Raw genomic sequence first — 17,065 nt, forward strand, 5'->3', positions numbered from 1 at the left:
TCCCCGCTCCTTCCTTTCCGCCGGAAGCAGACGGACTGGGCCGAGGCCGAGGGCGCCGGCGAGGGGATCGTTCCAAACCCGGGGACACAGAGCACCTTTTCCGCGCGGCTACAATCCTAACGCTGGGAAGCAGCATGTCTGAGGAGAGGTTTACAGCCGCGTCCAAAAGGAGCTCTGGATGCACCGGGTAAGTGGTTGCGCTCATCCGGGAGCGAGTGTTCCGCGCTGCTTCCCCATCAGCCATGCATCGTTGTACCCCCCCCCTCTGCAGCCATGCATCGTTGTACACCCCCCCCTCTGCAGCCATGCATCGTTGTACCCCCCCCCCCTCTGCAGCCATGCATCGTTGTACCCCCCCCCATAGAGCGATGCATCATTGTACCCCCCCCCCCCTGCAGCCATGCATCATTGTACCCCCCCCCTGCAGCCATGCATCATTGTAACCCCCCCCCCCCTACAGCCATGCATCGTTGTACCCCCCCCCCCCCTGCAGCCATGCATCATTGTACCCTCCCCCGTAGAGCGATGCATCGTTGTACCCCCCCTGCAGCCATGCATCATTGTACCCCCCCCCTGCAGCCATGCATCATTGTACCCCCCCCCATAGAGCGATGCATCGTTGTACCCCCCCTGCAGCCATGCATCATTGTACCCCCCCCCCCATAGAGCGATGCATCATTGTACCCCCCCCATAGAGCAATGCATCATTGTACCCCCCCCCCATAGAGCGATGCATCATTGTACCCCCCCATAGAGCGATGCATCATTGTACCCCCCCCCCCATAGAGCGATGCATCATTGTACCCCCCCCCCCCCATAAAGCGATGCATCATTGTACCACCCCCCCCTAGAGTGATGCATCATTGTACCCCCCCCCCCCCATAGAGCGATGTTCCACCTCCGCTGGAATGATACTTCGTTGTACCACCTCCCCTGCAGCTATGCATTGCTGTACCACCCCCTGGAGCGATGCATTGCTACCTGTGTGCCCCACACTACCTCCCCTGGAGCGATGCATTGCTGCCTGTGTGCCAACACTGACTTCAATAAAATGACGACTTCAATTTGACACCTTGTTAATGTTTGCTTATCTTGTACAGTAACTGCATTTTTGCAATTTGGTGTTTAATGTTTTAATGTCTAGTCTTCATCACTTGTGCTGGTAGTTTTAATTCTGTTCCACGGCCACGGGATGAGTTGTTTGAATGTTACTAAGTCAATCCTGGCTTTGCATGCTCCGAAAGCAAATTTTAATATTTACTAGCTTTAATATTTATTTATTGTTTCGTCCACCTTTCACATTGTTTAAAATGTTCCCTTCTCAGTTTGGAACAGGTGATTGTAGCAAATCCTGGGAAGACCCCGATCAGCTTGCTGCAAGAATACTGCACAAAGAATGGCAAAACGCCTCAGTATGAGCTTGTGAATTCCGAGGGTCAAGCTCACCTGCCCAGCTTCACCTTCAGAGCAACCGTGGGAGAAGTGAGCTGCAAAGGTCAGTAACTGTTGCTTTACTTCATGCTGCTAATTCTCCTTGTATGTGAAAAGAAAATTGACCCAAATCAGTCATTACTTGCGTGCATCTTTCTGATTTTGAAAAAAAAAGACGCACAATGCTGTTTAGTTTATTATTGTGTCATGTGTTGAGTTACAGGGAAAGCTTTTTGTCGCGTACTATCTAGTCAGTGAAAAGACTATACGTGATTACAATCAAGCTGTCCACAGTACAGGTAAAGGGAATAGCATTTAGTCCAAGATAAAAGTCTGATTAAAGATAGTTTGTGGGTCTTCAATGAAGTAAATGGGAGGTCAGGACCACTCTCCAGTTGGTGAGAGGACGGTTCAGTTGCCTGATAACAACTGGGAAGAATCTGGAGTAACTCAGTGGGACAGGCAGCATCTCTGGAGAATGTAGGTGACATTTCAGGTGGGGATCCTTCTTCTTCTTCTTTCGTGTGGCGTGCACAGCCTAAAGTTGTTGGACAACTTGTTCTATTTGATCTTCCGTTTGTGCACGTTGAGTTGATTGCATTAGTCGAAACAGGGTGGACCACGTGAAGGTTGCAATCTCCCACCCCGTGGGGACCCGTCAGACTGTTTCAGTCACCCATCGATGTTCTCCAAGGATGCTGCCTGGCCTGCTGAGTTTCTCCAGCTTTCAATCTCTTTTTGTAAACTAGCATCTGCAGTCCTTGTATCTACATATTTGTGATTGAGTTGCTATAGAGATCAAACATTGTCCAGTGTTTTCATAGGCACTGAACTAGAACTCAACAGAATCCTATTTGTGTGCTCTACCTTGCAATATAATATCCTTGTGCAATGGGAAAGTTTGACATGGGAGAAGTATGAGGTGATGCATCTTGATAGTAAGTAAGAGGAAAGATGATAGCTTTCTGTTTTAACAGCTTTTCCATTCACTTGACAGAAGTTTGGAATGCCTGAACAATGGAGGAAGCTCCAAATCTGCCTACAGCTCTGGATAACCATGATCAACCAACATCCATGTCTATAAATTGCTCCTCCCCTCCCTCCAGCTGTTGCCCACAAGCTTCTCCCTCTTCCAACCCTATATCCCTCCCTGTGTCTTTACATTTCACCCCTCTCCATATCTAACACCCTTTTGTCTCCTTTTCACCTCCAGCCTTTGCCACTTACCCATCTGCCAATAACCCCCCTCCTCTTCACCTGTATCCACCTATCACTTGCCAGGTTTACCACCCTCTACCTAAATCAACCTGCAGGTTCCCAACCTGAAACATCACCTGTCCATTGATGTTTCAGGACAGATGATGCCTTGGGCCAACCCTCTACCTATCTACCCCCGTCCCCATCTCACCTATTACCGGTTTGTCCTGCACCTCCTTCCTTCTGGCTTTCTCTCTCCTCATTCTGCCCCCTCCCCCGCACTGTCACCTATCCATGTTCTCTAGAGATGCTGCCTGACCCACTGTGTAACTCCAGCATGTTGTTTACCTCCTCAGAAGTTGTCTGTCCCTCTGTTCCTCCAGCACACTTCTGGTATTCATGATTCCAGCAACTTGTGGCTCCACGTAACCATGTTTACTGCCGGGTTCTTTAGATCCGGCACCTAAGCAGGAACTAATATTGATTTCTGAGTACGGGCACAAACAGCCCAATGATCCCGTGCAAAATTAACATGCTGCACTTCTGGTAGGGCTATTGAATTTGACTAGAAGAAACTGTTGCAGAGAAGCAAAAGTAATTTCCTCAATTCTGACAGGTCTGGCACCTTGGATTGACCAAATCTTAAAGCAATACATGGCGAACTCGGATGCAGAGTGTTTTGGAAAAGTTGGACTTTAGAGTTACTGTGTGGAAACAGGCTCTTCGGCCCACCGAGTCTGTGCCGACCAGCGATCACCCCGTACACTAACACTATCCTACACACTAGGGATAATCTGCAGAAGCCAATTACCTACAAACCTGCACGCCATTGTGGTGTGGGAGGAAACCAGAGCATCCGGAGAAGTTCTTTAGATATTTAAGAGATCAATGGATGAACTATAGATCAGTGCACAATCACCACAAAATTGTTCCAAAAGTTTAAATAATGATTTATGGGATCTGCATCCTTTGCATAAAGCTGAATGTAGCAATGACTCAATGTTGCATTGGTGTATAATTTTAGTATGAGTTCAGTCTAATGTGTAGAATCAAAAGTGCATAGAAAGGATGTAATTGGGATTTCCTTGGTTGTAGGCCAGGGTCAGAGCAAGAAGGCTGCAAAACACAAAGCAGCAGCAGCGGTTCTTAATATTCTGAACGGAGGAAGTCCACAGGACACAATATACGATGGTATAAGGTGAGAAGGATGCTAATTTCATAAACTTATATATTTAATTTGCATGACCTTTACACCTATTTAGCAACATGCTGTAAACGCAGCTTGATTTCTATTCATTGAAGTGTTTTTGCTCTTAACAGTACAAGAGATCAACATGTTAAAAATGAAGTACAGTAATTATGTTCCTGGACTGGATGTTTTATGCAATACACATGTTACACTCTTTCCAGCTACGCTTTACAAGATCCAGAACCCATTACTTCCCTGAAGCAAGCTCAAAATCCTCCCAACCCCATTGGTGCCCTTCAGGTTAGTCAGAGGATAGACCTCTTCTTTTACTTTTATTCAATTTGCAGTTGTATTTTTTATCTCTATAATTCATTATAATAACAGATGCTTAGGGCTTTTTATAGATTTGTGTGGATCAATTGCTAACATATAGTTTACTAGGAACTGGTGGTACAGAAAGGGTGGAGACTTCCAGATTACAGCATTGCTGAAGAATTGGGGCCTCCTCACAAGAGAGAGTTTGCAATCGTTTGCAAGGTAGAAACATTTGAAGAAACAGGTAGGAACCTCGGCAGAATCTTCTTTCCAATTACAAGTGATATTTTTACATAACTTTTAGTGTAGGATAGCATGCCTTTAAAGTTTATCTTTTGCAGTATGTAAACGATTGGTGCAAAGCCATTATTTTATGATATTTAACATTGTTTACAGGTAGTTCGGCTGATAATGTATGTTTCCTTAAAGCAAATTGGATATGATTGAACTGGGAATGGTATTTGTATTACATGGGCCATATTGGTTGTAGTGCGATTTCGATTGCGAACCACTTATAAAGGTTACTTTTAAAATTGACAAGCAGATAAAAAGCTGTCTTGGAGGGGAAAAAACTTTCCCTGTAATCTTCCCTGCAGCCATCATACGCCATTGTCTCTCAAGAACGTAATCTGTCAGTTTCACGCCAGATAGTTAAAGAAATTGACAAGTCATCACTTCTATTGACACGTATGCAATGATATTCTGTTAATCAATGTAAAAAAAAGAAACATAGCCTTTAAAGTGATCTTTATTTTTCAAAATGTGGAGAGGGTGGGGATTTTTTTTTAAATTGCATGTCTAAAGCTAACTCCCTTTTCCCTCTTGACAAGATTGATGTTATAATGTGATTTTCTATAATACATTTTTTATATAAACACAGTTTCTCAAAAACGCACAAACTTTCTCAGGAACGTAATCACGGTATTGCAGAATTACCCGTATTTAGTTAGATTAGAATATGGAGTTAATGATTTGAAATATCCACATTAATCGCGAGTATTTTGTGATGGGTTCATAATGAGCTACGAGTACATTTCATACGTAGTTAGAATTCTATTTGAAAGAGTTAACTGTTCTTCAGTCTTTCCATTGCCACCTTATGCGTAGTTTTTGCCTGTCCTTGCTTTCTACACATGCCTCAAATATAAATTGGGTTTCAAACTCCTGCGAAACATTAGATGATGGCATGCCCAATCATATATTAATTAGTCGGGATTATGCACAATCTAAGGAGGAGGGATTTTATCCAAGACTGTTTGGGGCAAGGGGATAATGAGGAGACAGACTCCCCACCTCTCTACTAATTTGAATATTCCATTTCCCTTTAATTTTTTGGGCTCTTTTCACAACCTGATTTTCAACATAAAAGGCAGTATTTAAAGCAAATTATAGATAAATAAATAATTTTCATATGCAATAAAAGTTTAAGCTTTTTCAATTTCTGTGTACTTAGATTTTTTTTAAACTGCTTAACTTGAGTAGCAGAATTACTTTGCAGGTTTTGGTACTTCAAAGAAATTAGCAAAAAGGGCAGCTGCAACAAAGATGATTGCCAAGCTACAGAATATTCCTACAGGCTGGAATGGGGGAGAAGAATTTAAAACTGAAGGCGTTTCGTTGGTAAGAGTAAATTTTGAGAGATGCAATGAGCCAATGTCCACTACGCAGCCATTAGGAAATCCCAAAGGGTCATCTGGCTGGCAATATGGTGCTTGCAATCTCCACACTGGGACCTCTTGTTCTCTCACTCCCTAGTGTGTAATGCTGCTGATTGAATAAACATTTAAATTCACTTTAAAATTAAGTATCAATACAATAGTAGTGTTGGATAAACAGTTGTTAAATGGAGACAAGAAATTGCAGATGCTTGAATCTGGAACAAAGGAATATACCGTTTGAGAAACTCTGCAGGTCAGGCAGTAGCAGTGGTGGAGGTATAGGGATAGTTGATCGTTGCTACTGCCTGACTCGCTGAGTCCCTCCAATCGCTCAATTCTTGAAGCGCATGGTACATTCCTGAGAGTACCAAAATAACAGTTTTATTGAAACAAAACAGCAGTTTGCAGTCATCTGACAAGATATGGTTGCATTTCTCCAAGCTGAATTCACAAGCATTTCGACATCATCATCTCAAGCAAGGAGCTTGAAGGGACAAAAACAAAATCGTTGATGGAACTTGGTGGGTCAAGCATCATCTGTGGATTCAAGAAGATATTTAACATGCCTAGTTTCTACAGCATTTGGTTGTTTGCTCCATATTCCAGTCTTGTTTGTCTTGTATCTGAAGGGACTTTTAGCATAAAGAGAAACAGACAGCTTCTAATACCATGAGCCTTTAAATTTTAATTGTATCTTCCTTGAGTTTACATTCAAACATTGGTACAAACCTTAGAAAGAACTACTTGTCTTCAATTTAGCTCATTTTTACTACTCAATCATAAGTCGTGTAGTTCCATATTTTCCCTAGAAAATGTTCATGGTGCCCAAAATAACCATGCTAATTAAATTAGATGGCTTCAGGCTTTTGAGTATGTCTTTTGGAAGGGTTTAGCTATCAGGTCTTTTCTCATCTCTAGGGAGATAAACTGAAATTTTTTATAAATTCACAGAAATAAGATGACCTGGTTCTGAAATCAGCCACTGTTCCAATTGATACATTAATGTATTTATCCAAACTTTTCCATTGAAATCAATCCACGTAACTTAGTCCCTTTCTCCCAGCCTCTAAAGACTAAATCCTTATTTATTTTAACCTGAAGGAAATTCATTTCATATTCTTACCAACGCATTCAGACTAAAATAATCTAAATAGAATTAAACAATTTTATATTCTAAATGTTTCACTTTAATTTTGCTCTCGAGTCTAATCAGCTAATCCTATTAAATGTCAAATAGTCAAACCTCAAGCATGATTGTGCTCAGAAATCAGGAAATGAATGGAACGGGTCAAGGGGCACCTGGGACCTTGTAAGGAGGTCACCTGGAGAAAAAATTAACCAACTGAAGAGAAGCCCACTCAGCATTCCCAACACCGACTACACCCAGATGTTGGGGGAAGTGGTGGAAGAACAAGGATTTGATGTCACCTACCTTGATATAGGTATGTATATTAAACAGGAGCTCTTGTCATTGTTTATTTGCTTACAAGCATTATAAGTGGAATAACGAGAGCAATTGTGATGAGCGTTATTTCTAAAATTTTAGATTGACCACTGCGTTTAGGACTGGTGCTAATATTGCTTTGAAAAGATGTACATTATCTGCACAATGACTGTCATCTCCATCTTCAAACGTTGGCTAAATGTTATATATCCCAAATGTATTTTCATAGCTACATTTATGTATTGATGCAGATTTATACAGTATGGACACAAGCCCTTTGACCTACACTTAGGGACTTGAACCATTTGCCTGCATTTTGTCTATAGCCCTCTAAACCCCTCTATATATACCTGATCAAATATGTCATTTAAAAGTGGCAATTACATCCATTTCTACGGCTTCCACTCCTCTGTGCCTTTTTTTAATCCATATCCAATAAAATATTTTTTTGAAAATGTATGTACCAAAAAAGTAATGTTCTTTATTTTAGTGTGAGTTTTGTACCATTATTTTAATTTGACTGTGATTACAGAACTAGCAGTATAATGTCATTGACAATGTCTACTATATAAAGGTTGGATAAATTATTTAGACTGATTCACTTGGGATTTTTTTCTCTTCCCCCCCCCATCAGATGAACTAACTGTGAATGGTCAATATCAGTGTTTGGCTGAACTCTCAACACTCCCAGTTACTGTGTGCCATGGTACAGGGATTTCCCGTGGTAATGCCCACAACGAGGCTGCTCACAACGCACTCCAGTACGTGAAGATTATGGCTGGACGAAATTAAGAGAAAAATATATCCACAGAGAAGTCTAAAATAAGTAACCAATTCTAAAGAGAAGTATTTTTGTAAGTTACACGAACGAATCTCGGCTTCTAGTTTGGTTGTGTGTACGCACACGTGCAAAGTTTCAATGGTATCAAGTCTAATTCGTTGAAATAATAAAAGGATTTTTCAAAGTACTTTATAGAAGTAATGTTTTGAGCAATTCATTTTTAAATTTCTACCCTTGCTCTACTGCACAGCCAAATTGAATGACGGTCTGATTATTCTCTGAAAAATAAAATAATCAGATGCACAAATACTCCTTTGTGTATTTAGTCTCATTTGTTCAACCATCAAACATTTGGAACTTTTAAAAGCCACAAAACAGACATTAGGTTGTCAATTGTAGTTAACTATAGCCTGCCATGTAGCCCTGTGTCTTGTGCAACATAGTTCAGATGGGGAACTGAAGAGAACTATGTTGTTATCAGCATACTTAAAATAGTTATAGAAAAATGGCATATAGCTGAAAAACTGATTTGATTAAAAATGGTATGTATGAACTTGAGGCCTAAATAGTTGTTGAACAATGTGTTATCTACACTATCAGGATATTTTTGTAAATAGAACTTTCAATTTATACTTGGAAATATGTATAAAAATTTTCCAGGATTTTTAAAGGTAATTAATTTGTGCTTGGTTGAAAATGGGGAAGAATATACCAATATTTGCTTTAAGAGCCGTGACAGTTTTCATGCTACAGTTTTTAAACTTTTCTCAATTACCTTCGGCACAACATCCTTTAATAAAATCCTGGCCATTGCCTGTTCACTCAGTAAATGAAAAAAAAACTGACCTTGCAGTACGTTCCCAAGCACCCAGGCACAAAGGAAGGTTCCATACATAGAACAGTAATCTGCCCACTACATCTGTGCTGAATATGATACAAATTCAGCCACTCTCATCGGCCTCCACATAGTCCATATCTCATAATCCCTTGCCTGTTCATGTTCCTGTTTAAATGCCTCTGCAATGTTGCTATTGTATCTGCTTCCACCACTACCCCCAGTAGCTGGCACCCACCATTCTGTGTAAATAAAATAAAATTGCTCCACACATCATCTTTAAACTTTGCCCCTCACTTTAAAACTATGCCATATAGGCTTTGACATTTCCACCCTGGGAAAAATCAGACTGTTTATCCTAACATTGCCTCTCAATTTTATACCTTTAAACCTCTGGCATTCCAGAGAAAACAATCCCGCCTTTATTGACAACGAATACCCTCTAATCCAGGCAGCGTTGTGGTAAACCTCTAATGTATCCTCTCCAAAGCCTCCAACTACCTTTGTTTTCTCTTCCTTACCACCAGCCGGAGGTCCAAAAGGTCCTTCCACGTGAAGCAGTGTTTCGCTTGTCTTTCTTCTAATTGTGTGAATTGCATGACATTGCTCACAACATGGATTTACGGGACAGAGAAACCAAACCACACTTGGGTGTCTTCTTTGTGGAGCACCTACATTCGAGTCAGGGGTGCCTTGGATCTCCCTATTGTGTGTCATGGTAATTCCACATCCCATCCTGACCTGTGTGGCCTATTCCCTGATAACAAGGCCAACCATACACTTGAGGAATAGCAAGTCCGAAGAAGGGTCTTGACCCGAAACGTCACCCATTCCTTCTCTCCAGAGATGTTACCTGACCCGCTGAGTTACTCCAGCATTTTGTGTCTACCTTGAGGAATAGCAACTCATTTTCCATCTGTGCCTGTTGAAACACTTCAGCCACAACACTGAATTCTGCAACTTCAGGCATCTCACTTTCTCCGTCTTTGTCGGGACAGAGCCATGACCACTAAGTCTTCCATCTGTAATATTGTCCTTATCTCTCTGCATCAATACAGCCTTACCTGCTGGACATGTCTTGCAGCCTTGCGTAACACATCTTCCCTCATTCCCTAAAAGGATATAAAGAGCTGAAGTAACTCAGCAGATCAGGCAGCATCTCTAGAGTATGTGGATGGATGACGTTTCCGGTCAAGACCCTTCTTCAGACTTAACATTCTTTAAATCCCCCCCCCCCCCCAATCATGACCAGATGCCCTCTACAACTTCTACCCACAGTAAAGCTCACCTCGGCCCGTGTAAATTGTTTTGTTTGACTTGTAACGCTCCTAGGTGGCTGTTCAGAGTTTGATTCTTAGAGAACGGAATGTGGAGTGATATTGTTTTCTAACCTTTTGTATTAAACAATTGCTGTTAGTGATACGTATCATTGTTAAGACTACAGAATAATTTGTAATTATGTAAATGATTAATGTTTTCAGTATTTACTCTATACGTGACTCAAGAAAACCATTTGGAAGCTTTGATTTATTTTCAAAGCCTGAACCTCAGCTTTCAGGTTTTCCATTGCCTAGTAATGTGACATTCTTTATCTGTAGATCGTTTGCATTGAGTTGCTCTGAGTTAATTCTGTAGGAAGTCTGTAAAGATGAATGTACTGGTAAAAGTTTTCAATTTGCTTACAAACGGTGGTCCCGAAATCGAGGCACGCAGTTCCTATTTTGCACGCGAAATGGCCTGAGTTACAAATGCAGCAGGGAACTTGCTCTCTGAAAAAAAAGTCAGTTAATGTAATTTTGAATGCCTCAAAAACATTAAAAGCTGGACACAATGAAAGATTGTTAACTCATTACAATAAATACATAGGGTCCTGTACTCTCAGGATCTGATTTCTTACTTTCAAATGCCTGAGCACTCCATTTGCTTGGCTCATACAGCTCGGTCTCTACGTACCTGACATGTAGGAATAGGATACTGGGAAAAGTATTTCTTCCAACCTGAGCTGAAAGGCCCAAGGAATGTTGTCCTTTCATTTGCCTACTGGAAGGCAGATGTTGGAGATGCAGCCAACCTGTGTTTGAACACTGTATGACATACATTACAAACCCACTGACTCACATGGCTATCTGGACTACATGTCTTCCCACCCTTGACCTCACCATCTCCATCGCAGGGGACAGACTCCTGACCGACATACATTACAAACCCACTGACTCACATGGCTATCTGGACTACACGTCTTCCCACCCTGCCCCCTGTAAAGACTCCATCCCCTACTCCCAATTCCTCCGCCTACGCCGCATCTGTTCCCAGGATGAGACATTTCATACCAGGGCATCGGAAATGTCCTCGTTCTTCAGGGAACGGGGATTCCCCTCCGCCACCATAGATGAGGCTCACACCAGGGTCTCATCCATACCCCGTAACACTGCTCTCTCTCCCCATCCCCGCACACGCAACAAGGGCAGAGTCCCTCTGGTCCTCACCTTTCACCCCACCAGCCGGCAAATACAACACATAATCCTCCGCCATTTCCGCCACCTCCAACGTGACCCCACCACTCGCCACATCTTCCCATCTCCCCCCATGTCTGCCTTCCTCAAAGACCGCACCCTCCGCAACTCCCTCGTCAATTCTTCCCTTCCCTCCCGCACCACCCCCTCCCCGGGCACTTTCCGTTGCAACCGCAAGAAATGCAACACCTGTCCCTTCACCTCCCCCCTCGACTCCATTCAAGGTCCCAAGCAGTCGTTCCAGGTGCGACAAAGGTTCACCTGTATCTCCTCCAACCTCATCTACTGCATCCGCTGCTCTAGATGTCAGCTGATTTACATCGGTGAGACCAAGCGTAGGTTGGGCGATCGTTTCGCCGAACACCTCCGCTCAGTCCGCAATAACCTACCTGACCTCCCGGTGGCTCAGCACTTCAACTCCCCCTCCCATTCCCAATCCGACCTCTCTGTCCTGGGTCTCCTCCATTGCCAGAGTGAGCAACAGCGGAAATTGGAGGAACAGCACCTCATATTCCGTCTGGGGACCTTGCGTCCTTATGGCATTAACATTGAATTCTCCCAATTTGGCTAGCCCTTGCTGTCTCCTCCCCTTCCTTAGATTAGATTATTCCTTTAATAATCCTTTTCAGGAAATTACAGTGCCACGACAGCTTCAAGACAAACATAACACCACGCTTTCATACATAACAAGTTAACCCTCTAGCTGTCTCCTCCCACCCTCCCATCCGCCCGCCCTCGGGCTCCTCCTCCTCCTCCCCTTTTCCTTCTTTCTTTCCCCACCCCCCATCAGTCTGAAGAAGGGTTTCGGCCCGAAACGTCGCCTATTTCCTTCGCTCCATAGATGCTGCTGCACCCGCTGAGTTTCCCCAGCAATCTTGTGTACCTTGTGTTTGAACACTGTTCCATAGGGCAAAGAAGCCCGGAGCACAACGTATGTCACCATGCGCTTGAATTTCCAGAGCAATATGCCAATAAATTTGAGGGGGAAAAAATGTTTCCATGGACAAATGACTGATGGAACACTTTTCTGAGGTAGGGAGGTAAAATGCTGGCAGGCAAAGCATTAAAGACAATGAAACAAGAGATTTAAGGTCAATCATTTTTTTTCTCCAGTGAAATGCTTTTTAAAGAAATTCAAACTGCAGCCCTCTAGATTTCCTTTAAAGAATGAAGCATCCTTTGATTTTATATCAATGCCATATATTAGCAAACATTAATGATGGAACATTTTGATATGGTTGGTAATTTCTTTATATCAAATAAATGTACATATTTACGCAATTACTTAAAGTGATATATTTAAATGTATCTTTACGCCACTATTATCACAAATAGATTTGGATAGTTCATCTGCAGAACCAGGATAATTTATCTTATTTCGAGGAATAAACCATTAAACTGATCAAAATGATATTTTACTCCATGAGTGATGGGAGAAATCAACATTAATTGAAATTTATTTCGTTTTTAGTTTGAGACATTCTGTGGTAAGTGATTTAACCATCTTATAAATCAAAGTTTGTTTGTACTTGACAAAAAAACACTTTTGCACAGCGACGCGAAAGATTGTAGCTGTTTAAACGCTGGAGAAAAATGTAGTCCATAAGAACAAAAGGAAATAGGAGAGGAAGTAGCCACTTGATCCCTCCAGTCTGCCTCAGGAGGGCTATTCAGATCCAAGCAGAAGAACATTGGCTACAACCATTAACATTCACTTGTATGTGTTGACACACACAGACTGATGGTCTGTGTACTGGTGCCAAACCATATAACAATTACAGCACGGAAACAGCCAATCTCGGCCCTTCTAGTCCGTGCCGAACATTTACTCTCACCTAGTCCCATCTACCTGCACTCAGACCATAAACCTCCATTCATTTCCCATCCATATACCTATCCAATTTATTTTTAAATGATAAAATTGAACCTGCCTCCACCACTTCCACTGGAAGCTCATTCCACACAGCTACCACTCTCTGAGTAAAGAAGTTCCCCCACATGTTACCCCTAAACTTTTGTCCCTTAATTCTCAAATCATGTCCTCTTGTTTGAATCTTCCCTATTCTTAATGGAAAAAGCTTGTCAAATCTGTCTATCCCTCTCATAATTTTAAAGACCTCTATCAAGTCCCCCCTTAACCTTCTGCGCTCCAAAGAATAAAGATCTATCTCGTTCAACCTTTCTCTAACTTAGGTGCTGAAACCCAGGCAACATTCTAGTAAATCTCCTCTGTACTCTCTCTGATTTTGTTGACATCTTTCCTATAATTTGGCAACCAAAATTGTACACCATACTCCAGAATTGGCCTCACCAATGCCCTGTACAATTTTAACATTACATCCCAACTTCTATACTCAATGCTCTGATTTATAAAGGCCAGCACACCAAAAGCTATCTTTACCACCCTACCTACATGAGATTCCACCTTCATGGAACTGCACAGTTATTCCTAGATCCCTCTGTTCAACTGCATTCCTCAATTCGCTACCATTTACCATGTACGTCCTATTTTGATTTGTCCTGCCAAGATGTAGCACCTCACATTTATCAGCATTAAACTCCATCTGCGATCTTTCAGCCCACTCTTCCAAATGGCCTAAATCTCTGTAGACTTTGAAAATTTACTTCATTATCCACAACACCACCTATCTTCGTATCATCTGCATACTTACTAATCCAATTTACCACACCATCATCCAGATCATTGATGTATATGACAAACAACAGTGGACCCAACACAGATCTCTGAGGCACCCCACTAGTCACCGGCCTCCAACCTGACAAACAGTTATCCACCATTACTCTGGTATCTCCCATTTTGCCACTGTTGAATCCATCTTGCTACTCCACTATTTTTTACCCAATAATTGAACCTTCTTAACCAACCTTCCATGTGGAACCTTGTCAAAGGCCTTACTGAAGTCCATATAGACACCATCCACCGCTTTACCCTCATCAATTTCCCTAGTAACCTCTTCAAAAAATTCAAGAAGATTAGTCAAACATGACCTTCCAGGCACAAATCCATGTTGACTGTTCCTAATCAGACCCTGTTTATCCAGATGATTATATATATTATCTCTAAGTATCCTTTCCATTAATTTGCCCACCACTGACGTCAAACTAACAGGTCTATAATTGCTAGGTTTACTCTTAGAACCCTTTTTATACAATGGAACAACATGCGCAGTACGCCAATCCTCCGGCACCATTCCCGTTTCTAATGACATTTGAAATATTTCTGTCCTAGCCCCTGCTATTTCTACACTAACTTCCCTCAATGTCCTAGGGAATATCCTGTCAGGACCTGGAGACTTATCCACTTTTATATTTTTCAAAAGTGTCAATACTTCCTCTTCTTTGATCCTCATAGTTTCCATAGCTACTCAACTTGTTTCCCTTACCTCACATAATTCAATATCCTTCTCCTTGGTGAATACCGAAGAAAATAAATTGTTCAATATCTCCCCCATCTCTTTTGGCTCTGCAGATAGCTGTCCACTCTGACTCTCTAATGGACCAATTTTATCCCTCGTTATCCTCTTGCTATTAATATAGCTGTAGAAACCCTTTGGATTTACTTTCACCTTACTTGCCAAAGCAACCTCATATCTTATAGCTTTTCTAATTTGTTTCTTAAGATTCTTTTTACATTCTTTATACTCCTCAAGCACCTCATTTACTCCATGCTGCCTATAATTATTGTAGATCTCTCTCTTTTTCCGAACTAAGTGTCCAATTTCCTTTGAAAACCATGGCTCTTTCCAATTAATACTCTTTCCTTTCAACCGAACAGGGACATAAAGATTCTGTACTCGTAAAATGTCACCTTTAAATGTCCTCCATTTCTCTACTACAAAGCGACTTTGAGTCCTTGAAAAGCGCTATACAAATAAAATGTATTATTATTATTATCCTTCCCATAAAACAAAATGTCCCAATTCACTCCTTTTAAATCCTTTCGCATCTCCTCAAAGTTAGCCTTTCTCCAATCAAAAATCGCAACCCTTGGTCCAGTTCTGACCTTGTCCATAATTATATTGAAACTAATTGTATTGTCATCACTGGACCCGAAGTGCTCCCCAACACATACCTCTGCCACCTGGCCTGTCTCATTTCCTAACAGGAGGTCCAGCACTGCCCCTTCTCTAGTAGGTACCTCTATGTATTGCTGCAAAAAATTATCCTGCACACATTTTACAAACTCCAAACCATCCAGCCCTTTTACAGCATGTGTTTCCCAGTCTATGTGTGGAAAATTGAAATCTCCCACAATCACTACCTTGTGCTTACTACTAATATCTGCTATCTCCTTACATATTTGCTCTTCCAATTCTCGCTCCCCATTAGGCGGTCTATAATACACCCCTATAAGTGTTGCTACACCTTTCCCATTTCTCAGTTCCACCCAAATAGCCTCCCTAGATGAGCCCTCTAATCTATCCTGCCAAAGCACTGCTGTAATATCTTCCCAGACAAACGACGCTCAAAGCTATCTTTAAGGCAGGTTTTAAATGTTCTACTGTAACAGACTGCTAGAGGTAGTCAGCTAGTCAAGAATCATCGGAATGGTCTATATTTCGGGTTACCCGCCTCTCCGATGGACGCTACGAGATGTCCATCTTCAATCTGCTAAGGTGCCGCCTTTAACTTTGACCTTTTCTTCTGTCGTGTCATGTTCCATCACAACCCCAAATCTGCTATCTGACCATGAAGGACCATCACAAAATGTAGACTAGCTGAGACCCTTGAGTCAAATGATCATGAAAGCTGTACCAGAGCAATATAAAACCACCACGCATCATAATTAAAAATTCTCTTGACAATACTTGAACCTCAACATCATAACGCGCACCATCTAAAGAGTCACAGAATTATACAACGTGGACACACACCCTTCGGTATAACTAATGCCCCATCTATGTTAGTCTGACCTGCCTGCATTTGGCCCATATCCCTCTAAACTTATCCATGTACATGCCCAAACTACTTCCCCCACCAGCACATTCCATATACCTACCACCCGTGTAAAAAAGTTGCCCCTCGGGTTCCTATTAAATCTTACCCTTCTTACCTTAAACCTATGTCCACTTTCTTTATTTCCACTGAGTAAAAAACTGCATTTACCCTATCCCTCTGTAAAACAAGTTACAGCAAATCATAAATTACTTGGGACAAAATTGAATATTGAAACCCGGTGATCTATCCCAATGTTTATATTTCAAAGTGTCTAATTCAGAAGCACACAAGCTCACATGACTGGTTTTATACTTCAATATTGACATGCATTGAACAGCTGCCTAATTAAAAATATAACATTAGTTATAGCAATCAAGAATTAAATTTCAATTTCTGATTCATGTATACAAGAATTGTGAATCTAACAAATGAACAGTGCCTCAATAAATACATTTCAATTAATTTGCTGTAAAATGCACTACGATCCAATGTAATCCTGCTGAAGAAACGTATGATTTATAAAACCAAACGGAATTAAGTCTTCATTGCAAAAAGAAAATTAGTAAGATCATAATTAGTAAGATAGGATTCGAGGCTAAATGATTCTATACCTCCTTATGCTGAACTCGTACTATTTTGAATGTAGTCTGCTTTTCCCAAAACAAGGTACAAACGAATGTGCTATTTCTCATTAACTGGAGAGGACAAGTTAAGGCTGAAGAGGAAATGATCGATAGCTCAAA

The 17,065-nt window shown here is 41.6% G+C and overlaps 1 protein-coding gene across 2 annotated transcripts; it reads left to right on the forward strand.

The window, feature by feature from the left end:
* Positions 1-10,681, forward strand: prkra (protein activator of interferon induced protein kinase EIF2AK2). 2 transcript variants are annotated; one of them, XM_033023864.1, is made up of 8 exons: positions 1-187; positions 1,326-1,495; positions 3,724-3,826; positions 4,039-4,117; positions 4,259-4,376; positions 5,631-5,752; positions 7,055-7,232; positions 7,869-10,681. In XM_033023864.1, exons 1-8 carry the CDS (start codon positions 135-137, stop codon positions 8,024-8,026), a joined length of 981 nt encoding a protein of 326 aa, XP_032879755.1. In that variant the 5' UTR covers positions 1-134; the 3' UTR covers positions 8,027-10,681. The 2 variants fall into 2 exon arrangements, with proteins under 2 accessions (XP_032879755.1, XP_032879754.1); XM_033023863.1 differs by having other exon boundaries at positions 2-187; positions 7,028-7,232.
* Positions 10,682-17,065: the final 6,384 nt, after the last annotated feature.

This window comes from Amblyraja radiata, chromosome 7 (assembly GCF_010909765.2).
Source record: "Amblyraja radiata isolate CabotCenter1 chromosome 7, sAmbRad1.1.pri, whole genome shotgun sequence".
Lineage (NCBI taxonomy): Eukaryota > Metazoa > Chordata > Chondrichthyes > Rajiformes > Rajidae > Amblyraja > Amblyraja radiata.